The sequence below is a fragment of the Anser anser genome (assembly GCF_964211835.1).
Source record: "Anser anser genome assembly, chromosome: 2".
Taxonomy (NCBI): domain Eukaryota; kingdom Metazoa; phylum Chordata; class Aves; order Anseriformes; family Anatidae; genus Anser; species Anser anser.
Window position 1 is genome coordinate 108488047 of NC_139721.1, and position 24542 is coordinate 108512588.

At 40.5% G+C, this 24542-nt stretch overlaps 1 protein-coding gene across 3 annotated transcripts in view; it reads left to right on the forward strand.

Annotated features, from left to right (window-relative positions):
• The window catches only part of LOC310894369 (nuclear pore complex protein Nup153-like), a 44180-nt gene that overhangs the window by 7094 nt on the left and 12544 nt on the right, over nt 1-24542 (forward strand). The window contains exons 2-16 of one of the 3 annotated variants that reach the window (XM_083824359.1): nt 5163-5376; nt 7489-7737; nt 8940-9079; nt 9162-9284; nt 11461-11571; nt 11709-11747; nt 11848-11901; nt 14141-14299; nt 15386-15438; nt 18134-18260; nt 19374-20069; nt 21321-21413; nt 21649-21739; nt 22082-22204; nt 23739-24350. In XM_083824359.1, coding sequence (XP_083680485.1) covers nt 5163-5376; nt 7489-7737; nt 8940-9079; nt 9162-9284; nt 11461-11571; nt 11709-11747; nt 11848-11901; nt 14141-14299; nt 15386-15438; nt 18134-18260; nt 19374-20069; nt 21321-21413; nt 21649-21739; nt 22082-22204; nt 23739-24350 — 2884 coding nt within the window. The remainder of the gene's footprint in view (nt 1-5162; nt 5377-7488; nt 7738-8939; nt 9080-9161; nt 9285-11460; nt 11572-11708; nt 11748-11847; nt 11902-14140; nt 14300-15385; nt 15439-18133; nt 18261-19373; nt 20070-21320; nt 21414-21648; nt 21740-22081; nt 22205-23738; nt 24351-24542) is intronic. The other 2 variants (XM_083824361.1, XM_083824360.1) reach the window with 2 other exon arrangements.

The following is a 24542-nucleotide window of genomic DNA, read 5'->3' on the forward strand; positions in this document are numbered from 1 at the left end:
TTAGAAATAAATTTGAACTAGTCCAGTTGCTTTAAATAAAGTAGTTGTTTTTTCCTCTGTCACGTAATTAATGACATTCCTGTAACATAATGTTCGTATTAAGTCATCAGTTTTATTGTCTTTTTCTTCTAAATGAAAAACTCTGCTGTCCTCCATCCAAACCGAAACCACTCCCTAAACAGCAAAAGCTTGGTTAGTCTGCAGGCGGTCTGAGCCCGTGCTGCTGCACAAGAGAGAGGATCACATCGGGTTTCCATTTCTGTCCCTGCGTTGGCACCAGCGCCTGTGTAAGCACACGGTGAGCTGGACCAGGGGCTGCCCCCGAAGGACATCAGAGCCCACAGGTGAATTTTTGTCTGGGTGGGTTTGATACGATCCACACGGTTGCATGTGTGTGCACACTCGATCAAAAGAAGGGAGAGGTCTCGTTTCTTCCTTCTCTTGTCCTGGCTGCCTGCTCTTGCTCTCCCTCCTGGGCTGTTTGTGTTGCACCGCGCCAGCTGAATTCATTAGTCCGGCAGAGAAACACGTGTGTTTTGCCAGCTTAACGAATCCAGCTAGCAGGGAGAGCAGCCTGCTGTGCGCCAGAGCTGGCCCAAGGTAACCGCGGGGGACGGAGAGAGCCTGGAAATCCTTTTTGGTGGTGGGAAGCGCTTCCTCCAATCCGCTGCTGCTCGCTGAACTTCACCCTCAGGGGCAGGTTTTCTTTTTGAGGATTTCCTGATTTGTATGTTTTAAGAACTGAGACTTCTGAAATTGGAAGAGAAAATTAAAATACAATAATCAGAGTTGAGCTGGAGGTAAAAAGTAGATGCTTATAGAGGTGTGCATCTAATGAATGAGCTCTTTTATCGGGTTGTGCTTTTTGCGTCTCTGAAGAATTCATGTTAGTGTGTAATCTTTCTGGATAATTTTTTTAGTACATCCTTTGTCGAATAGTGGGATTTACTTAAGTCTCTTATTGACATCAACTCCGTTACGAAAATAGCTGTTTTCCAGTAAGGCATCGTTCCCAAGTATTCCTGCCAGCACTTGTGGGTGAGAGACCCCTGGCAAGCTGGGAAAACTGTCCTATTCCTGAAGAATTTTTTTCCAAGAAATAGCCCGCTTGTAAGTTCGGAAGTTAAACTGTAACGTATTTTTTTTTCTTAATAGAAACCCTTTAAAGAAATGGTGTTTCAAAGTAGTAAACTATGACACCTGTTTGTTTCCTGGTGAGTATTTCCCCGTCTGTATCTTTTGTTTAGGGATGCATCTCAAGGCAGAATGCCTCTGGTAGCTGTAGCTGTAGCTACTGTTGCTGTGGTGTATGTATACATGGACTGAGACATATCCAGCAGAGCTGCGGGCTCTTGGGATGCGCAGCATTTGAGGGGCTGTTGTAAATACCTATTAGTAAGCTATTGGGCCTTTTCAGTGGATATTTTTTCATGTTGTGTGTTGTTCTCCTTTCCTGCTGCTATTTTAGGATGAGAATAGCGTGCGAGTGCGTTTCAGACGAGCAGACAACTGTTGAGACTGACGGCAGCTCTCAAACTGCTGAAATCAGTGGGCTGATGCTGAATCTGCTGGAGGACTGGAGCACAGTCAGCGGCTGAAGCGCTGCTATGTGCGGCCGGGGCTCTCCGTGGTGTGAAACTGTTTCGGAGCCTGCCTGTCCCGTGGCAATGGGGAGCCCCCAGAGCAGCTCCCTCCTCTGAAACCAGGGGTTTGTGCAGCAGCCTGTTGGGTGTTACACCTGTAGTGAATGTGGGTATCGAGGGGGGGCCTGATAAATAACTGTGGCACGAGGAGCCTGGGCTTTGGACAGCCCACGAGCCCATCCTGTGACAAAAGGAAACGTGTCTGTACATTTCTTGAGCTGTTTCCTTCTTTTCCGCTTTGCATGTGTTGTCTACTATATTCCAGTTGTTAGGCTTGCTGAAAGATGAAATACGGAAGGGGGAAGTCAGCTGGGAGGTGAAAAGCATTTTTTTTTTTTAATTTAATACTCACAAAATGAAACTATAGTACAATATAAAATCACTGAGAGCGAATGAACTTCAGAAGGTAATGCAGGGACTGCAAGACTTATTAAACATACAGTTTTTCCCGTAAAATAAGCTCAGAGCTTGTAAGTGAAGTAAAGATAGGTAGGTTTCACTTACATTTCATTTATTTCACTACCATATGCATAATTCTGAAAGCATCAGGTTTTTACCTCCATTCTAACACAGAATTTTGATGGTTTTTCTTTCTTGCTTCCCGTTTAAAAGTTCAGGCCGATGGAAACACACATTTTGCAGTAGGAGTAAGCTTGTAAGAGTTGTCCTGTGCCGTGTCTTCTGTGTTTCACCTCTGGATTGCTGCAGGTATCGGTGGGGCACGCAGGGTCCTTGTCAGAGGGACAGTCCCTCCTCTAGAGGGATTAATGATGGCAGTAGGGAACCTGGGATGGGCAAAGCACGGAGCTTGGTGGCACGAGAGTGCTGGGGGGAGTGCCCTGCCACTGACGGGGAAGGAAAGGGCATTCAAGCCCAAGTGCTGAAGTTGAGGAATAAGAAGAGTAAAGGTTAGGGTAAAATTAAAATGCTGGCTTTGCAAGCAATGCAAGGCATGGCACTTTGCTAAAATACTCTGGCAAGAGCAGCAGGGCTGTGTGCTTAGAAGCGTGGTTGGTTGGTGGTACCTGAACTGCGTTGCCTGGACAGGAATGCAGCAGTGGTGCTTTATTTCTTGGTTTGCAGCTGTGACATGCAGGTAGGAGATACCACTGGGAAGTTCTCAATTTCTTGAATCTTTTAGTGAATGGGCACGTCTGCAGGGTGTGTTTTACCTCTGAGGGGAGCGTTTGTTTCTTTTTTTAGCAATATCTATGTTAGATGACAGGCTATGGCTCATTCACAGCGCCTGCCTAGTTCTTTTGCAATCCTTTAATCAACAGTTTTGCTTTGCAATAGGAAAATGGAGGTATGTTTCAGCATATTTTGCTTTTCCTTGCTTTGTCATTAACCGCCGGCATGCAGAAGTAGCAGGCTCTGCTTCTTGTCTTCCGCCACGCATGAGCTGGACGGAGCAGGCTGTCAGTACTTGCCGTGAGTTCTGGCTTCTGAATGGGCTGGAGAAATTATTCGGGGTTCAATTTATTCTTAAAATGCCGATGATGTGGGGAGCAGCAGGCAGGCTGCCATATGCAAGAAAGGGTCAAAGCAGTCTGGCTTTAGGTTTGGATGGTAAAATGTCATCTCGGTTAATTATTCGTCTAGCTAGACTCTAGTTCCTCAGATTATTAAAGGTGACCGCGTGTTTGCTCTTCTGAGTGCCTGTGACTTCTTCCATCTTGATTCTCAGGCAGCTTTCTGTACCGGGAGGATTTCTACAGCAACAAAATCCTACAGGTGTATTCTAAACATTTTTTTGCAAATTTTAACCCGTATGAGTTCCTGATACGCTTCCATTCGTAGGAACGAAATATTTGCCCCAATGAAAGGGGAACATGGAAATGAGGGGCTGGGGGCTGCCTCCGCTGGTACCGTGTGTTGGACTGTTTGTCAGCTGTGGCATTGATGTGTTTAATGGGTTTTGTAGGGAAGCTGAGGCTTAGGATTTATGTAGAAGAATAGCAACATTCAGAGCATTTTGTACTTGTGTTTTGATGTATTAACTGTGATGGATGTGTTCATTCGGTGGTGTCCTGTGCGGTTTCAACTATCCTTGGATATTTATTCCGTCTTCGTGCAAGTACACAATGAAATTACAGATCATTAGAAAAAATGTCAAATAGTGAATTAAGACGACTTTCTGGGGAAAGGCTTTGTGTTTTCTGTCTTCCTTTCTTCCTCTTCCCATGCCTCCCTCTTAACCCCAGATTCAGGGGTGTCTAATTTTCTTATATTTCCTGTAGTTTGATGTTTGCATTATTATATATGGAAGACCTAAGTGATTCAGGCTTTTATTTTGGCTTCTATGCTAATTTTTTTTAAGAGTTGAATACAGCACGGTTCTTGTTTCAGAATGATTAGACTGTAACTTTTGCATGTTCAAACTACACTATCAGTTTTTGACACCCAAATAATAATTTAGAGTAGAAAATCCTGTTGCCTGACACCAGAGAAGTGGGAGAGCAGAGCCGTTGGTACAGACCCAGCCAGAACCCGCGATACATGTGTTAGCAACCGATACACAGGTTTTTGTTCAACTTCTTCAACTCTTGCCACTTTTCATTTTTCGAAGCGTTGGAGTTGCTGAGTTAGCTTTCGTGTTTGCTCGCAGCAGGGAGGCGAGCAGACCGTCGTGTGGCTGTATGCAGTGCAAGAGGTAGGGAAACCTGTGCCGCAGGTGATCTGCGGCGTGCGGCTGGGCTTTGGCAGGGGGTTGCCTTGAAATGTTGAGGGAACAGCAGGGAACGAGCGACCGTCTAAACCAGTGCGACAAATAAGCATTCCGTAAAGATGGGGCGTAAGCATCGCAACGAACTTGTAATTGGCAAGATGGAAATGGCTTTTATGTATGCAGTAATTGCAGAATAGCAGTGCTTGGAGGTCCAAAACTTTAATGTACCGTGAAATGAAATTTAATCAAAATGGATCTATTTAATGGTCCTGTAGTGAGGCAACTGTTGTTCAGCTATAGCTGTGTTTCTTCCAGGACATCTTCTGGGTTAGCCTGACTGTTGAGAGCAGAACTGTTTTTTGTGCGTATAGTCACTGCAATTCAGCATTACTAAAATTGAAAATATTTAGATTCACTGATTTTAATGGGTAGTATGGTCCTGACTGTCGCAGTAGATAATTGCTGAACTTCTGGTTTAGTTGGTTTTCACGTGAGGGTGCGAAGAGGAAGAGTCCTGGAACAAGTCTGTAGGTCAGGAGCTGTTCAGGCGTAGAGTTTCCTGATAGCCTTGCAGATTGACGACCTGCTGGTGAATTTTGGCAGAGGTTTCAAAACTTTGAACCTTGCCAAGGTCACTTGGAAGTGCAGAAAGTGATAGGTAGTTGTAAATCAATCTTAGGTGAATTTTAGGTTTACCAGAAGTGTAGCGATCCTATGCCAGGGATCAACCTCGTCGTCGTCTTCTGAATATTTGCTGTATAATATCTGTCTTCAAGGTCCGTGGAAGGTGGTATCGCAGCATATGCTGTTGACTGTGTTTCTGTAATTAAACAAGTGTTTTTTCTTTCAAGCAGGGAATAATTAGCAGAATGACAGAAACTGTGAAAAATATTGTACCGGCCTGGCTGCAGAAGTATTTCAATAAGCGTGAGGAGGAGTGTGTAGACAGAAATGAATCTGCAAACCAGGAGGAGACTCCGGTAAACTATCACCACGATTATGCAGATGAAGATACCATAATCGATGAGAGATTCACGCCTGAACCAGCAGGAATTAGTAGGCAAGGTATGTGAAAAATCATTTGGAATTCTGGCCATCTGTATTTATTCACAGATTTCTAGTTTTGAATCTGAATTTCAAAAGGAAATTGGAATGAGGGTTTTGACGGAATGAAAAAAAAAAAAAGTCAAAACAACTGTTTGTGAAACCGTCTTAGCTTTAAACTGTATACACAGTTACGAAGCATACATCTTATGCTCTTGGAAGGCATCAGTTAACTTTAGGTACTCTATTAGCCAGGTGCTAAATGCTGAAAATAAGTCATTTGCAAGTGTGCTGGGTTGCATTTTCCATCTTTTAAAAGATATGGAATGAAAATCTGTCTAATTGCCTAAGGCAATTAAAAAAATTAATTTGTTTTGCAGTCTTCGAAACAAAAGACTAGATGCTAGAATGGCAGAGGAAAATTCCGTCTCGTGTCCCGACTTTGTTTGTTTTGTTTTGTTTTGTTTTGTTTTGGGCTTTGATCAATTTAGTAAAGTTCCTCGTTAACTTGATGGTGAACTGGGGAACTTGTGCACGGACGTGGTTTATGAGATTATTATCCTTAAAATATTCAATAACTTTAAGGTCTACGCGGGGGGAGGGGGTGTCTTTGAGAAGGTATTTGACCGTTGGCAACGAGGTTTGCAAGTCCTTTACCTCATGAAAGATTAATTTGTCTTACATCCAGTGCCTCTCACTGTTCCTGTAGTCCTGTTGTATAAATTTGCATCTATTCTTATTTGAGTTTCTCTTAAATTAGCTGTTTTGGGGAAGTCAGCTTTTAATAAGTAAAGAAGTTTTGTCTGAGCGTGCGTAGGTAACCATAGATAATGTGGAAAGTCAGTTGCTTCTGTTGTTGGCAGAATCAAAAAACAAGGAGGAAATATCTTTGCCTCCAATCTCATCTAATTGTAAACAAGGAGATTGATGGCTTTCTGTGTAGCTGTAGCTTGGGAATGAGTTTGGAGAAAAGAATAGAGAAGGTCTTCATGACTGAGGAACACATGTTGGCTTTCCTATGTAACTGCGTGAAAGGAGCTTTCAGTAAGAACAGCTGCACTGCAAGCTTGCTGACTCCAGGAGGTCAGGAGCAGGTGGACACCCTGGAACCTTTTGCAGCTTATGTTGCTGTCCGTGGGTGTTACTTACTCTGCTTAAGATTTTTTTTTTTAATTATTACTACATTTTGAAACCAATGTGTTTCTTCAGTTCTGAGGTATCAGTGTGCTGGAGCCTATATTGGGTGGCCTTCCGCCTGAATACCTTTCTGTATCTCAAATGGTGCTGTCCTAAAAATCTGCTCATGGTTTGGAGAGCTAATTAGTGGTACTGCAGTGGTTATGAAGATTGAACTAACTAGTTTAAGCTTCAGTTCAAGTATCAAGAGGATAGTGGCTCAAAGTCATTTGAATTGCCCAGATTCCTGGGAGAGACAGTAGGCTTTCATCAGGCAAAATACCCATGCATAGCTCCATTCATTTAGCAAGATAGACTTCAAGGCCACCTATTCCAGGCCACTGGCATTGTTTGCAGACCCTTTGCTTCAAGAGGGAAAAATGCTCATCTGGTTACTTGGGTCAACATCCTTGTCCCTTGGGTCAAAATCCCAATAGTTAATGGGTAGGAGATGATGTTTTGCCTCTAACGTGAGCTGATATGGAAGAACTTGGGAAAAAAGTACTGCAAACGTTCATTTTCATGTTGTGTATTCAGATTAATGTAACCTTTGTTCCAATATTATGGAAGCTGCAGTGTTATCTGTAATTTACCGTGTAATCTCAAATTTTGTAAAGCTTATTGCGAGCTGTACATGGGAGAAGGAGTATATATGTTTGATTTAGTGAACGGCCAAGTCAGCGTTAGAGCATTTGAGCACGGGGTCAGAATGTGGTGTTGTAAAACCTCATAGTTAACTACTTCTGGATGCAACATTAATACTGTGTATCGCAAGCAGTGTTGTTGTTGTAGCCAGACAGTTAGATGCAACCCTGTCTGGGTGAGGAAGAAGTTAAATTTGGCTTCTCTCTTTTTGCGCTTAGAACTTGGCAATAGCATGGCTGTCGATAGGAAACAGGTTTTGGCTTCTGTGAGCTTGTCTATAGCAAAGCTAATTATCTCCCTGTTCTTGTCTAGAACCATCCACAAGTAGATCAGCACTGAACTTCCCAGTTGTGTTAACAAGGCCCTCTCTTCATCGGAGCCATCTGAATTACACCATGCTGGATTCTCCTGTCCCACCTTGTCAGCCCTCGACATCTTCTATATTTGGCATTGGCAGTCCTGGGCTCTCTTTCATAAAAGAAATAAAAGATTCTACCTCTCAACAAGACGATGATAACATCTCAACAACCAGTGGTTTCTCCTCTAGAGCATCTGATAAAGGTGATATTTGTGTTCTCTGTTTAATTGACTTTTTTTTAATGTGAAGTACCTTGCGTTCTTTAATATTCCACATCACCTTAGTAAATAAAATAGGTGAATGTCAACTTTGGATGCGAGAATTAAATTGAATTTTTAGTGTTTTAGAAGTATATAATCCTATCACCTTTTTAATAGAAGCGTGCTTTGGAATACGTTTATGATACCCTGATGTTAGAAAGAGTCAATGCTGAAATATACACATTCAGCTAGGTTATATGTAAATTTTGAACTGGGACGGTAGGAAATCAGGCTGACTTGCCGTAGCTTGACAACTAGGCTGATTGTCTAGAAGGAAGAGTGACTCAGAATATCTAACAGACAGCTGGTTAAATGTGAGTAAGTGCAGGTGACAAATAGGAACACGAGATGTTTTCCTGTGTTTCAGCAAGAGAAGATAAAGAAACTACTCTGACATAAGCTATAGGCTGTTTTTTGACCTTTCTTGGTAGAAGGCTTCAGCTGTCAATACTTTCATGTCTTTTGCCAAATTCATTGAGGAAAGCACACCATTTTAAAATAAAAAATAAGCATCGTGTCGATGTAGGTTGGTACGTAGGTCTTCTCGCTGAAAGGGCGAACAGCAGGTTTGCAGCTTTTTCTAGTCCCCCATATAGACAGGGACTGACGTGTGCTCAGCAGGTTTTCCAGAGAACTTTTGTACAGCTGAGAGTAGAGTTGCTGGGCTTTAGCAATATAACCTGAGTGCACTGGAACTTTCTGGTGTGTCTTCGTAAAACATACATGGGCAGAAGATCGTTAACTCTTAGAGCAGCCTTTGGGGAATCTTCCAGGTTTAAAACCTGTGCGATTATGATCTGTGCTGGCCTCCAGCCTTTTACCAACACAGAAAAAAGCTTTGTCCGTACAAATGCACTGATGTTTATGCGGTCCTCTTTTATCTTAGCCTGAAGGAAAAAAATATCTGCATTGGAAGCACAGTATTAACTTGGTAAGATTGGTGAAAACTACTTGCAGCTCTGTGAACAGTTTTCAAGTTTGTAGGTGATACTTAGTTTTCAGTCTGTACGTGAAGTTGATCTATATAAAGAAGCTGAAGTCATGCTTATTTTTCTGTATTGAAGAACTTGAATTAGTGTGATCTTTATTGTTAAAGTTCTGTACGTACTAGAGGCATTTACATCTAGCATACGTCATTTTGGCAGATGTTGCAGTTTTAAAAAATACTTCATCGTCACTGCTCTGGCCCACAGAAGCTGAAAGAACTCATTCCCTCTCGCAGCATTCTGCAGCTAGCTCTAAGAAACCTGCATTCAGTTTATCAGTTTTTGGAGGACTGTGTCCTGTAAGTACTGCACAGTATTTCTTTTAATCAGTTTGAATGTGTACCTGTTTTTCTATCCACTTTTCATACTGTGTTTCCGTAGGTACGTGGAAGCACGTCTGTTTTTAAGCAAAACCAGCTTGGGTTTTCTCCATTTTACCCCGGAAAGACGGCCTATGGTGGTGCAGCTGTAAGATCAAGGCAGCCAATGACGGAACCTTATCGGGTATGAGAAAAGTAGTGTAGTGGGAAATAGTGATGGAAATAAAAAAAGCAGCACTGCCAAAGGAGCTTTGAGCAGGGAGCTGAATATGTGATAACAGTTGCTCTTCTTCCCTCTTGGTCTACAAAAATAGACGAGATTGATTTCTGTTTAAATTCTTTTATAACAGTTTTTACCACAGGTAATACTTGTCAGAAAGAACAAGAATGACAGTTTGGGCTAGTTGTTGGTAGTTGGGGTTTCCTCTGTTGTTAGGTCTTTCAAAAAATTCCATTTAAGTGCCATTGTCTGCCTCTGACTACATTACATTAAAATAACTTGATGCAAAAAAACCAATGACAGCATAACTTTGAAAACTTGTCTTTATGGTAGCAAAAGCTACAGTAGTCAAACCTGGCTAATATTTATCTGTGGATCTTATTTTCCAGGCATGCCTACATTCATGCTATGGATATGTTGTATAAACCTGAAGTCTTTGAAAATATCTAAAATCAACTTTGCTGATCCTTTGTTCTTCTGTTACACAGAGGCATGCAGGACTAAATGCAGTCCCAAGATAAGCAGTAACATGCTTTCTGTTTTGAACGATTCATATAGTTCTTGGAGAGAGTTATTTGCCCCCAAGAGTTCTTGGAAATAGCAAATAAAAACTGCTGACAACTCTGATTAGCTAGAGCTGAATCGAAAAGGAAAGTCAAATCAGGTTTGGTAGGAATGTATTTAAATGAAAGTGACTTTTATCGATAAATCAAAAGGAATTTGAAGAAAATGAAAATGCGGGTTTGCTGGCTCTGTTCTGACTGTCCATTTCTGCAACGGAAAAAGGGCAGTACAAGTACCTCACTTACGGGAAACCTTGAAACCTTGTGGTGCAAAGCTGGGAACCCTCTTTGGTCGGCTATTTTTGTTTTTTACAATATTACTGCATTATGGTAAAAAGAGGAACCAAAATACTAGGCTTTTAAAGGAGAGAGTAGCTTGCTTCTTGCTGCTTGCCGTGAATGACAGCAAGGTACTAGAGAGTCCAGCGAAGGGCCACCAAGATGATCAAGGGACTGGGAGCACCTCTCCTCTGAGGAGAGGCAGAGACTGCTGGGCCCGTTTAGCATGGAGGAGAGGAGGTTCGGGGGGATCTTATTGGTGTATATAAATACCTGAACGGATGGTGCAAAGAGCATAGAGAGCCATTGTGTTTTCAGCGGTGCCCAGTGCCAGGTCAAGAGGCAACAGGCACAAACTGAAACGTGAGGCTCTGTCTGAGCATCAGGAAATGCTTTTGCACTGTGCGGGTGATGGAGCCCTGGCACAGGTTGCCCGGAGAGGCTGTGGAGTCTCCCTCTTTGGAGGTCTTCAAGAGCTGACTTGACATGGTCCTGGGCAACCTGCTCGGGGTGGCCCTGCTTGAGCGGGGGGGTAGACCAGGCGATCTCTAGAGGTCACTTCCAACCTTAACCATTCTGTGGTTCTGTGAGTCTCACTTGTGTTTTTCTATGCTGCGTGGTCTGCTTCCTGTCTTCACATCGTGTGATAAGCACAGTGTGGTTATTTGAGGGGTTTAACCTGGGAAGAAAAAAAGTCACACCAAAGGAAGTTTTTGACTGATATTTGAAGCTGGGTGGTGCAAATAAACAGTTTACTTTTTCAGTGTAATGTTTAGATCTGTTACAGTTTAAATCAGATCTTTATCTTTTAAGACAAAGATTTGCAGCCAACTTTAATCTTGGGGGAAGGGAGGAAGCAAGAGAGAAGTAAAACTAGTTCCTGGTTATGATTGTATACACTGATTTTAAGATGGTACACTTAGACCATCGTGAAACTCTGAGGTCTGTGCTGTTACTGAAAATGCTTTCTGTACCACAAGCCTTTTCTTGAGTTCTGTTTCCCTGATTACTGCTTCGGAGGCCTTAGCAGTCCTAGCATCATCCGTCTTGACCTTTTACAAGTACGGAGTTCTTTTATTGCTCGTGCAACAAGCACGTGCAAGATGCACTGAGGCCCAAGGTAAACTTCATTAAACTCCGAATGTATTCTCTTCTTTATGGCTTGAACTCCCAGTGACTGCATGTTTCTCTGTCATCAGAATATATTGATTGTATCATCAGTGTAGCCTTGGGACATAAAATACATGCCTCCTTAGCTGAGAATTGACCATTGTAACCTTAAAATGCTAATTTTTCAGGCACAAAAGAGAGCGAAAGCTAGACAAGAAACTGTGCGGTCCCGCGCTACCTTAAGTACCGCTGCACGGTGCATCTTGGAGGCAATGGAGAAGCTGTCAAGCCCTTTGTTGGTAAATAGCACTTCTTTTAATCTGTTTTTGCTTCATGTGTTTATAAAACTTAGTAAATGTGCCATCAAAGGATAAAGATAAAACTATTCTTCCTTACGTTGTGGCCGGTTTAATTTATTGCGCTGTTTTTTCAACAGGATGCTAAAAGAATGACATCTCTTTTGCCGCTGTATTGTGTAAGTTGACCATGAACCCCCACATTTTTGTTGCAGGGAACCCTCTCTCTCAGGGAAAAAAAAGTGCCCTCTAATAGTTATGCTTTGTTTTTTCCCTCAGCCTCCGGACATAGATATACCGGATATTACTGACTTCCAGTCCAAACGAAGAAAGGTAAGAACCAATGTCTTAAGCTGAGGTAGATAACTTTTTCAATGCTTTATCACTATTAGAAAAATTTTCTCAAACCTCAGTGACAACATAGACATCAAATCAAGTTAATATTGGCATGTATCCACAGTAGATGATGGGCTGTGAAGATTACTCAGGTTAAGAATTATGTTATCTTTGTAAGTTGAGAGCAACAACTCTAGAACACACCAAGTCGTTTTATCTTGTCCCCCAACTTGGGGTGAAGCTGCATATTAAAATTCCTGTTGAGGCAAGTTTTCTCTTGAAGAAATGATCACAAATAGAAAAATACTGCTTGAGTGGTCATATAGACTTTGTACAGACTTCCGTGTTCATTCGGGCACAGAAAACTAGTTTTTGTGCTTTTTATCACCATTCAAAGTAAAGAGGAGGAAAATTGTTAATTTCCGACGCTATAAATCTTACGCTCCTAAATTCCTATTTGGAGGTAGCACAGAACTGGTGATAATGCTGTGGTAAAGCATGACTTCCTTTCATTTTATTTAAAAAATGAAAACTAGTTATCTTTTTTTGATGACTTCAGGTAGGGGTATCATTAAATTGCAAAACCCTTAAATGACCACTTGAAGATCAGGTGACTGAAGGAAATAACAAGATGTGCAAACTTTTCATCTTCTGTTCTAATGAGAAAAGGGACTGTCTCAAGAGGTTTCTGTGCTAATTCCTTGATTGGATGGATGTATAATTAAGTTTACAATCACTTCAGAGTTTACAAACATCTCAGATTTCCTGGACCATCTTTTCACCATCTGCCAAATTACAAGGGCATGGAGAAGTGAAGTATATCATAAATATTATCCAAATAACTAAAACCAAATCTGGTGTGAATTCTCAGTTATATTATAGCAATACACCTGTGATAAGGCATTAAGAAAGATCTGCCAGATTTGCAACAGAGAGCCTGAAATTGTCAGCCACTAAATGAATGTTGCACGCAGCTGTCAGTGGGTGAAAGGAGATAGATTGTCTATTCATAATACTAGAATTCATAATGTTGGCGGGAGAAGGGTAGCCCGCGATGAGAAGCAATTATTTGCTGAGGAGACGATCGTGTGTTTTCCTGCTAAAGTGAACATGCAGTTGACAGAACACTTGTGCACTCGGGCTAAACTTCTGCAGTGGGTAGCAGTGATGTGGTATTTTTCTTATTTCAAGGAACTGTACCAGGCAGAATAGCTCTTGGTGTATTGAATGCCTAACTGGGGGAATTAATATTTTTCTTTTTTACCTTTAAAACCAGCAATGAACCGTCGTTCACTCGAAGTAGATTTGTGAACTTACATAAAACATGTCTTATTCAAGGTTTCAAACTGAATGTAATATTTTTTAGAAAGATGCATTTTTGTATACTTTAGAGAGAGTGTGAATCCTATTACTAGGAGCTGGGAGATACTGTGAAATTAAAGCTGCAGCGTAAACAAAAATTTCCTGTTGGTATTGATTTGAACAATAGCATGCTTCCTAAGACTGTATTTTCTGATCCTTAAGACTGCAGGCGGAGCCATCGGTAAATCTTGTAGCCTTTAGGGTTTTTCTGTCTGACAGTTCAGTTAAGTCAGTTTTGCAGAACACGCAGTGGTCTGTGTTAAAAATTAACTCTGGTCTGTGAAAATGCTTTGAAAAGGGAAGTCAAACCCACTACTTGAAGTGCATCTAATGCACATGTAAAGCATTGGATCATATTTTAATGAATGAGATTATTGTAAGATTGACAAGGTGGTTTTTTTGAGTGTGTTCTATTGTTTGTGTAACTTTGAAGAGGGAAAATGTAGGGAATGTGAAGCCCAGAAGCCTGTATAATTAGTTGCTTAACACTTCGAATGTTAAATTTATGAATTAAGCTATTAAAAAAAAAAATCACAGTGTGGGCAGAGGAAAAGATAGGAGCATATTCTAGGAACATGGGTTATTTTAATTATGGTAGCATGAATTATTTTGTCTATGAAGCTAACTGCCAAATTTTGAAATGGAATTCAGTCAGACTTTGGCTACTTACATATAGCTTTATGGATTTCGTTACTGGTTTTCTGGTGATTTCCCTCTACAAGTTGAATGGTCTTTAGAATTTTCAAATTGTATTCACTGAGTGCCAAGACCGATGGGGGGAGGTTTATAGTTCTGTAATTTGTTTTCATCAATAAATATTGGAATTAATTTGGGTGGACGTAAGGATAAATTGATTGCTGTTTCCCTTTCAAAGCTGGAATCCCAGAATGCATTCCAGCCTCCACCTGTTAAGAGACTTGTGACACCAACGGTAAACCGTCAACCGATGCGTTATACGCGGTATTCTGAACCATCACCGACTTCAACTACTCAGTCCAGCAAAATTTGCCAGAGAGTAGACACAAAGTTCCAAGTGAGTACATTTTTGAGTCTTTATGTGCCTGTTTTTTTTTTCCAGTCTTGGAATGTTTCTCAAACCAATTGTTATCCTATCTTTGCAAAAAGTACTGATAGTATGTTTGAGGCGAGCTTTAAGGCAGTGGGAACCATTGTGAAATAGATTGAGCTTTTATGGATTTAATTCTGTTTTTGGAACACTCAGTGTCTTGTGGTTGTTTTCACGATGTCATGATGTGCTATTGAGTCATCCTGTTCTCAGTGAAAGAATATTAAAAGACAGAAATGTTTTCCTTTTATATTCTCAAGTACACAAAGCTGTCACTGATGAGACATGCTCGTGTTCTGTGTAAACTATTCCAGGTGAGCTATGTGCTCCAAGTGAGAGTTCTGACAATGTGCTGAGTTATCGGTTTTGATTGCTTTGGAGTAGATGGAGATAAATTTTCCACAAAATTAAATGGGCATCTCTATCTGTGAAAACATCTGTGTTTCCAGTATCAGTCTGAGTGTACAAATGACCACGTGTTAAGTGTATGGGCTTTTTAGGCTGGAAATCAAAGTGGACAGTAATACTGGTTGCTTATTGCTTTTAACTCTTTCAATCTCTGTATTGTTTAGCCAGCACAATCTCCATTTGGTAAAGTTCTAAAATGAATGTAGCAGCAACTGCTTAGTTTTTAGGGGGGTAGAGGTTTTTTTTTCTTGTTTGTTGATAAATGATAGAAAACAGAAAAGTATGTCCCTTTTACGGGGCTGGTAAACACAAGTTTTGATGAAAACTCTCCCCCCACACACACAATTTTTGTCATTTTCTTTAATTACTTTCTTTGTTAGAGGATTTGACAAATTTGATTTAGTGTTCTATCAGTTTGTCCTCAATGCTGAGTGAAGCAGTGATGCTTACTTTAGCCCCAAAATTTAACTGAACTGTACCCACAATGCTGAATTAGGGAACAACGTTAAGTAGGTGAGGTTTATTCAGTGCTATAAAATTACAGATAAATAAATAAAAACCACAAAAAACCACATGAAGTGGTTGTTGGTACTTTGTGTATTCTGTACATATTCAGCTAAGTCTTGAACTAAACTTAACTTGCAGGGGATGAGAGAGAAGACTTTGCCTGCAGAACAGCGAGCAGAACCATCTGAAAGGTATGACATCTATTAATTTAAAACTTACTTAAAGGAAGAAAGAAATCTCCTTTTTCAGTACGGTCTGCATGCCTGTCTTTTTGGAAAGGTGGTGACAGTTCTCAGTAAAAGGAATGGGAAATCCAATGAAAATTTTGTATTTTGAGGGAGCTGCAAAGTCTGGATTGTGTTTGAAGATCAATAGAACTTTGAGAAAATTGTTGTTTTTATGAAAGGAAGGAAGATGAGCAAGAATAAAAGTACTGATACACCACTTTTTATCCCAAGTTTATCTTCTGAGTAGGATATGAAGATGGGAAACAAGGCACGTTATAATGCTGTATCCACAGAAAGGATCTTTGCTATTGGAGGCCTAATTTTTTCCTTCTATAGGAAATATGGCTCATTTTGTAGTTTAACTAAATCTGTAGTGTTACAAATTTTGCTTTGACAGATATTTCATGGTTTATAACTCAGTTTACTTATAACAAAATAATTTGTCCCTCCTAATGTTCCCTAGGGGAAAAGCTATTAGTTTTAGCTATTTAATTGCTTGCAGTTTGAAAGCTCTGTCCTAATGGGATGATTCTTTCTGAAGTATTCTTTAGAAGGTGAAGTAGGGGAAGTGAGTTACAGTTCAGGAGGATGTTTATTGATGTGTTTTTTTCTTTATTTTTTAAGCAAAAACATGGAGGAAGATTTATGATTTATTATTCTTTTTTTTAATACTCCTTTCATGATGAAGTTAATTGTCTGCTTTGAGTTCACATGAAGACCACGTGTTCTTTAGAATCATTTGAGGCCAAATGCTAACTCATCTCTAAAATAAAAAAAATCCAGCAGAATTAATTGAATTTCTTCTTGAGGAGACTGCTTTGTGTTATACTGCTTTCTTGGTTTAGGTCAAATGAGTTATCCTCCAGATAATATTGATGGCTTTTCCTTCTGGGCAAATGGTGTTTTGAGTAATAATGCTTGAGTTAAGAGACTTTGCACTCGGTTTTTAGGGGGTCGCTCTTTTCAAAGAACAGTAGCAGGGAATTTTGTTGACTCTATGCTCATCTGCCAAGCAATTCTTATGTGACCATGGGCATTCTTTGGCTTGCAGAAAGAACTCAACACTTTGTTTTGGCATCTAAAAGTTGGACTTCACAACAACCACCTTTTTAGGGGTGGAAGCGACTGGCTTTAAGGTTCTGGTACAGGTGCAATCAGGTGCTGGGTTTTAATTATGTTTTTTTCAAACTGTTCTAAATTGTCTTTGTTAGAACTCCTTTCTACTTCTTCATTTAGGAAGGAGATACAGAAAACTCATACTGCTTTTGATTTCGTTCACAAAGTTTATTGCAGTGCCCTACCTTTTGTTTGTAGAGTAGGTAGTGGTGGTAGTGTTTTTTGTGATGCTGGTCTCTGTTGGGTGCCATGTTCTGGAGCAGGAGCACCACACTGATCTGCTGGCAAGAGTCCCTTTGGACAGTTGAGTTGGAATACTCAGTAAATCTCTGGCCCACCAATGCTATATATCTATGTGTGTGTGTGTGTGTATATATATATTTTATATCCTGAGTCCAATTGTAGATTAGACTTGCTTGAAGGCTGACAACTGTCTTTGCCCCCTTGAAGCTCACAGGTGTTAACAGAAAGAGGAATATGGGCTGTTATGGGCAAGCGATAGTTGTCTGAATGAAGATCTATTTTGATGTAAGACTTTTTTCAGAATTCTAATGGATTGACAGTTTGGATTAGAGAAAAGTCTGAGCATATGCCTTAGGGATCTGTCTTCCTCTATGCAGTTACAGTGCTAAGCAGGCTGTTGTCAAGTATTTGACAAGTTTAGACCAGTTCTCCTCCTCAGTATTGTGGGAGTGTGACCTGGTGTCTTCCAGTGCGATCTAATGCACTTCTGTACTGACTGACTGATTGGCTGCAAGATAAGCTTTGATGTCACGGTTTTTCCAGGCATACTTCATTTTCTTGCCATAGTACTTTTGTTAGAGTTATTCCCTATTCCACTTCTGGTTTGGGTTATTTTTTCCCCATTTGCTCTTGGATTAGGATATCTTTCTGGTTTTGAGCTAGGCTTTTTTAAGTACCAGAAAAACGCCTTTGTATGCCTTACAAAAGGGATCTGTATTCATGTCTGAAAAGACTTCTGGAATGTTGGCATACCCAAACACCTCTGCTGTTCCTGCTGATGGCCACATGAAAGCCAGAGCTGCTTCTGAAGCTTAGGCCATATTACCTTGCCACACAAGTCTGAGGCGTCCCTATTCTATCAGAGCTGTTGGCAGTGTTTCCCATGTGTATGTGTGCATATGTGCACTCTTTCTGTATTTTTGTGAGCTGTTCTTTTATATCCCTGCAAAAGATACACGTGCATCGCAGAATCAGAGAACCAGTCCTATTTAAAGGAAGCACTGGAAAATAACAATCTAAATCAGCTCTTCTATTTCAGGTCTTCTGGCTTAGTCATTGTTCCCATGTGAACGGTGCACTTATGTATGTCCTTTTCATTGCTGCTGTTAATAAAGTTTTTCCTGTTTAGAACATCAAGTATTTACCAGCGTTTAGCAACTTGTGAGACAGCTTTAGTTTTTTTCTGATCAGCAGGTTTCAATTCTAGGACTAATAACAGCTCTAATATCTTGAAAAAAAAATTTGGCTGGTAATTTTTTTTTCTCTTTTTTCCCCCAACTTCTGTACTGTCGTGTGCTAGCAATGTGACCAGCTACAAATTCAGTACTGCTGCGTCCAATGGTCTGTCTTCAGGAGTGAGTAGCGGAGGCGGCAAAATGAGAAGGGAAAGAGGAATACACTATTTATCAAGAGCTGTACAAGAACAGGTAAGTGACTCTTAAATTAATTGCTGTCACTGAGCTTACTGAAGTAACTAGCTAAGTGTGTCAGTTTTATTGCATCATAGTAAATTATAACAATACCGCTTTATTTTTGCATTGTTTTTGTTTTCTTGTGGGTTTCAGAGCAGGCTCCAATTGATTTCCTGTGTTTGAATACCTGAACTTTGCTTATGTAATTTTGAAATTTTTAATTCTCTTACCTTGGAGATTCTTCAAACTATAACATTTCTCGTTAGCAATTGAATGAATGAGTCCTAAGAAGAGAAGTTTTGGTGAAGGTTTGTATAGTTTTTCTACAGGAATGATACTTGAAACGAGTGCCAAGTATAAAAAGAAAAAAAAAGCTTAATTTTTGGTTTCATATTTAAGTCATACAGAAAGATACAGGCCAAGAGTGTGAAAAAGAGTAGTAGAAGAGAGCATTCTGCATGTCTGCTAACGATGACTCAGTTTTTGATACTCACCAAACTCATTGTGAGAGAGTTTTTTTCTCATTTTAATAGGAAAAATCTATTCCATAAAACTATGACCATGAATATTCAGATTATTTTTTCTTTTATTGGATGTTATATAAGCTGCCTGTAAGTTAATTTAAGTATTTACGTTAACATTAAGTATTTAATTAATATGAAGTTAATATTAAGTATTTAAGTTAATTTAAGTTTCAAATCATTAAATGGGACTTCCGGATGATGCAATATAAAGAAATCGTAAACACTGTTGTTTATTCCTGTAACGCAAATAAAATAATGGTCCAAATATCAACAGTTCCATAAACTTTTCAAATCAAAACTGTGAAACAGATGTAAGCTACAGGATGCACTGAATATCAGTAGTACCAACTTACATCCCTGCCTGAGTTAACTTTCAGTGTTCTTGCTGTACAGTTGTTGAATAGAGTATAATGTGGAAGCAGGCCTGCCATAAATTAAAATGACGTGGTAGACAGAGGTGGGGAGATCGGGATTTCTTCTGGAAACTTGCTTTCTCTTAATTTGTATGGATTTTTGTTCTATTTAATTTTGTTAATAAATTGGGTGCGATGGGGTGAGAAAGTAGTATGTCTTGTATAAGAAAAATTAAAATTTGCAACTTTAGGAAGTGGAGGAACCAGTGCTACCGAACATACCCCTACCCATCAGTGCTGCATCGCTGCCTCAGTTCAATTTTAGTTTCGTCGGTAGTAGCGCTGTCTCAGCGTCACCGAGCGCTGTTTCAACAGCAGCAATGAGCACGGCAACTCCAGCAGCTGCGACGGGCATGGCAAATCCAGCAGCAGCAAGGGGCATTGCGATTCCAGCAGCAGCAACGGGCGTTGCAACTCCTGCTGCAGCAATGGGCATGGCAACTCCAGCAGCAGCAACAGGAATGGCGACTCCAGCAGAAGCAAAAGGCATGGGAAACCCTGCAGAAGCGACGGGCATGGATAATCGAGCGGCAGCGACAGGAGTTGCAAGAACAGCGGGAGTGACGGGCATGGCAAATCCAGCAGCAGCGGCAGGTGCAGGAAGTCCAGCAGTAGCGCCGGCGGCAGGCATGGCATATCCATCAGAGGTGGAGGACTTGACAGATCTATCAGAGGAGGAGGTGGAGGACATGACATATTCAATGGCGACAGCGGGCATAACATATTCAACAGTGTCGTCAGGCTTGACATATCCAGTAGTGGCAGCGGGCATGCCATATCTACTGATGACAAAGGACAAGGCAAAGTCAACAGCGGCAACGACAAGCGTGGCAAATTCAACGGAGGCGGCAGGCATGGCAGATGCAGCAGCGACGGCGGCGGGCAAGGTAAATCTTTATGCTATAAATAATGTTTACAATGAGTATACCGCTTTATTGCGAGTTGACTTTTTCTGTGGTGCTCAGGAAACTAACAAATATTAGTTTCTACGCAGCTGAATGAATTGGGGTTGTATGCCAGTTTGGGGAAAAAGGCATAAATGTTTTGATTCTGCTTCTCTCAGTCTTAGAGCCTGCCAACTCCCAATTAACGTGACTGTATAACTGCTTCAAATGCTGTGGAAGTCTGCGGGGGAAGGGGGGTGTGGACTTTATGCCAAGTTATTTATAGTGGTTTGGGCAGGGGTAGAGTTAATTTTCTTCGTAGTAGATGATGCTAGATGATGCTGTGTTGCAGATTTGTGAGCAAAACAGTGTTGGTAAGGCACTGGTGTTTTAGCTGTTGCTGAGCAGTGCTTACACAGTGACAAGTCCTTTTCTGTGTCTCACGCTGCCCTGCCAGCGAGGAGGTCGGGGATGCACAAGAGGCTGGGAGGGCACTCAGCCAGGACAGCGGAGCCCAGAGGACCGAAGGGATATTCCACACCATTTAGCATCGTGCTCAGCAATAAATGCTGGGGGAAAGAAGGGGAAGGAGTGGGGAGTATGTACAGGGTTATGGCATTTGTCTTTCCAGGTAGCCATTACATGCGATGAGTCATTAATGCTACCTCAAATTTAACAACTTTACTTCTTTACTTCCAGTTCTTTTCCCTGTTCCACTTGGAGGGAGTGAGCGAGTGGCTGTGTGGTGCTTAGTTGCCTGCAATGGTTAAACCACAACTTTATTTAAGTTATTAAATTAGAGGTAACGTGGTCATATAAGCCTCACATAGAATGAGCCTAGGGTGCAATAATTGGCATATTATTGCAATAAAATAAACATTAATCTGTTCCAGAGCACTTGAAATATTTTTTGTACGGTTTGAAGTAGATAGCTGCTTTAACATGTTGAGGTGTTTGCTGAAGTTCTTGGAGTATCATTGGGCTGAGTTTGCCGTTCTTCAGCTTCCTGGCTTGCTTTTCCGTGCATTTAGACCTAAGTAGCATCTCCAGCTTTTCCTCTCAGTTTCTGGAATTTGGTTTTGAAGATATTGTCCTATACCCACTTGGAAACTTCCCTGTGTTTTATTATTACTTTCATCTGCAAAATAACTCAAACATCAGGTTTTTCGACGTCACTGCGGGACTTCTGTTGGGTAGTGAATTCAGGTAGTTGTTGCTCTTAAATATAAACCTTTAATTCTTTTGAAAATACAGATACAACCAACAAGTACTGTTAGCAGTCCTGAGTTCGCATTTTCATCTCCAATTGTGAAATCTACTGAGGCAGAAGTGCTACCTACGTCTTCTGTAAGTAAAATAATAAAGGAGCTTGACTTTTTTTCTTAGGCATTTAGTAGGCTGTTGCAGAACACTAAAGCAGAATCTGCCTTGATGGAGAAAAGTATGTAGGCTTCTGGCTTATAATTTGTCATTCAGCATGCGTGCTACAAATGTGAAGAGCAGCTTTCAGATTTGGTTTTGTGTGTGCATTCGATTGAAGTTCCTGTGGCTTGAGAATCTGAAAAACCTCTCTTGTTCATAGCAGATTGGGTTTACATTTAGTGTTCCCGTTGTAAAATCGGCAGAACTTTCTGGATCCAGTGGTACTCCAGTGACGTCCTTTCTTACCCTAGGTAACTGAAACTTTAGCACTTCAGATCTGAAGTGCTGATTTTCCTTTTTTTTCTTTATTAAATCTTCAATCTGTCCTGTCTGCGCATGCTAGCAATTCCAGGCAGTGTTGGACTTCTGCAGTATTTTTCCAGTGACAGATCTGTTTTTATAATTTTTGTTTTGTTTTGTTGCTTTTTGTTTTGCTTGTAATTATAAAGCATTGCAAAGTAAGTAGAATTTGTGAAGATTCTTATGTGAGAAGCATGAAAGCTGGAAATTCTTGTTTCTAACAAAAGTGAGTATAATCTGCTCTAACTAGGTCACATTGTGAAAGCTGTTTTTGTTTTCTTTTGTTTCAAAAGACACCACCACCTCAACCAACATCAACATGCAGAAAGAGGAGGTCAAAGATTTTGTTGGTGGTCCCTTCACAACTGCCCACGTATTAAAGGAAGGAAGCGTCTTAGACGTTCTAAAAAATCCTGGTGAGATAATGAACTCCTTTTAAAAAGATGCTGCAAAAAATATGCTAGCATTTTTTATTTAAAAAAAAAAAACACTTATGGTTAATAGAGTATCTGCTATAAATATGAATGTAGGAGAGCATTACATTAAGCGCTGCGTTTGTTAGGGTGCATCTGCCCCCTTCTATTCTAAGTGGTGTTTGTTGCTAGAAGTAAAACTGCAAGATGAAAAGCAGATGGGTTGCATCTCCTTTACGTGTTAGGATGTAATTGTAAATGAGGTACTAAGAGAATTAGCCAGATAATCGGTGTTTCATTTTAAGTAAATACAATTTGTGGAATTGAAAAGGAAATGTTTGTAAAACTCAACACTCCTGTCCCACCTTCAGCCCAGGTGAAGAAAGAATAGGAAAGAGCTTCAGTTCCAAATACATGGCGAAAGCTGCGAATCTTTGGGCCTTAGCTTACAATGGCTCCTGTGGATTAAAATTTAAACTGCAAACAGAAGTGGAGTGTTTTACGTTAAAAACCCTTTTCTGAATTTTGTTTTTAAGCAATTGCAATTGTTTTCAACAGTTTCATAAAGTGTGTCTGTGGAAAAGATATCTTTTAAGAAAAAGGGCTTTATTGAATTTGATCTTTTCCCAAAAGTCTTCTTCTAACTTACATACTTGTTAAGAAGGCAGCACATTTCTCTACTGGAAAGAGCTAAGTGAGAGAAAATACATTGTGCATTTTGTTTAAGGGAAGACTTCTGAGTGAAGTGACATTCACTTTCTTTATCGGTTTAAAAGAAGCAGAATCTAAATCCACATTGTTCAAAGACTTCATTTTTGATTAAAAAAAAAAACAACAACCAAACCACAAAACAACTATGTTCAAGGTAGATTTACAAGCAACTTGAGCTGCTGTTTAAGATGCATTTCCTTTAGTCTTTCTGTATTAGTAGCTTGTCTTTTCTGTTAAAATTGCCACCTTTTAAATAAGGAGTTGTCCTGTGTCCGATGCATTTTGAACAAAGATTATAGAAAATTAGACAGTTGTTCAATTGTCTTGAGTTTTTATTATTTAATTAATATTCAGCATCTGTGGGAAAATACCGTTTGGATTGCTGCTCCGAGGACAAACTTCTGTACAGTTACTGGAGTAGATTTGAGTCATCTGCTACGGAAGGAGGAGCTTTAGAAATTTGATTCGATTGGGCATCACGTCTTAATCAAATTGTATTATTTCCATTCCACGTTGGACTGTCAGATTTCAGTCAGCTACTGTCTGTTTGTACTTGTATCGACCAGTGAAAATGTTGATTTAAAGCTTGCTTGGAAACAAAGAGTTAAATGAAGCTTTAACGAAATGTTCTGTTGTGACCCAGTGCAGCAGATGAAATTTCATCCGTTTAGATAAGATTTCTGGGGACTTCCTGTTGCGCTCGGTCTGAATGTCTAGTTGTAACCATTGGCACCTGAGTTGAAATTTTTGCCCTCTAGTAAAGTCACTTAGTTACATGTAGTGAGGTGCTGCGCTAACAGGAAGACTTTTTTTTCTTGCTTCCTAGACTTTGGATTGTTGAAAACACGCTCTTCTACGTCTGCACAACCTACGACAAGCACAGTGGTTTATACTAGGCCTGCAATAACAACTTTTTCTGCAGGTAAAGAGACTTCTAAACAAGCATCGCACTGGCAATCTGATACATGTGACCCTTTTCTGCAAAACAAAGACATAAAGGACAAATGTGTAACTTGTCAAGCTACTAAAGCGTCAACAGTTGAGAGTATGAAACAGACAGTAAGTTCAAGTCAATGCGACACCTCAAAGCCAGCAGCGCCCCCAGCAGGGATGCTGGGCTTTGGAGACAAATTCAAAACAGTACCTGGAACGTGGGATTGTGATACATGTCTTGTCCAAAACAAACCGGAAGCTACAAAATGTATAGCATGTGAGACACCAAAACCTGGAACGGGAGTAATGCCTGCTCTGACATTACCAGTGGTCACAGACAGCTCGGTGACAGTGACATCCTCCTCGAGCAGCACTGACACAACAGCCACTCTGGGCTTTGGAGACAAATTTAAGAAGGCGAAAGGCTCTTGGGACTGTGGAATATGCCTTGTACCAAATAAGACGGAAGATAACAAATGTGTAGCCTGTCAGTCTGAGAAACCAGGTATGGTCCTTTTTTTCCTGTTGTTTCCATCCTAGCCTCTGTGAATCTTGTACAGAATAAAAGTACGTTGCATATATGGAATATTTTAAGCAACACGATTCCCAGGTACGGTTGATGGGTTAGCGGCTGTCTGCAGTATTGGTTTACAGGCACTTCAGCGGTCTCAGCCCAGGTTCCAGCCTGTCGCATAAA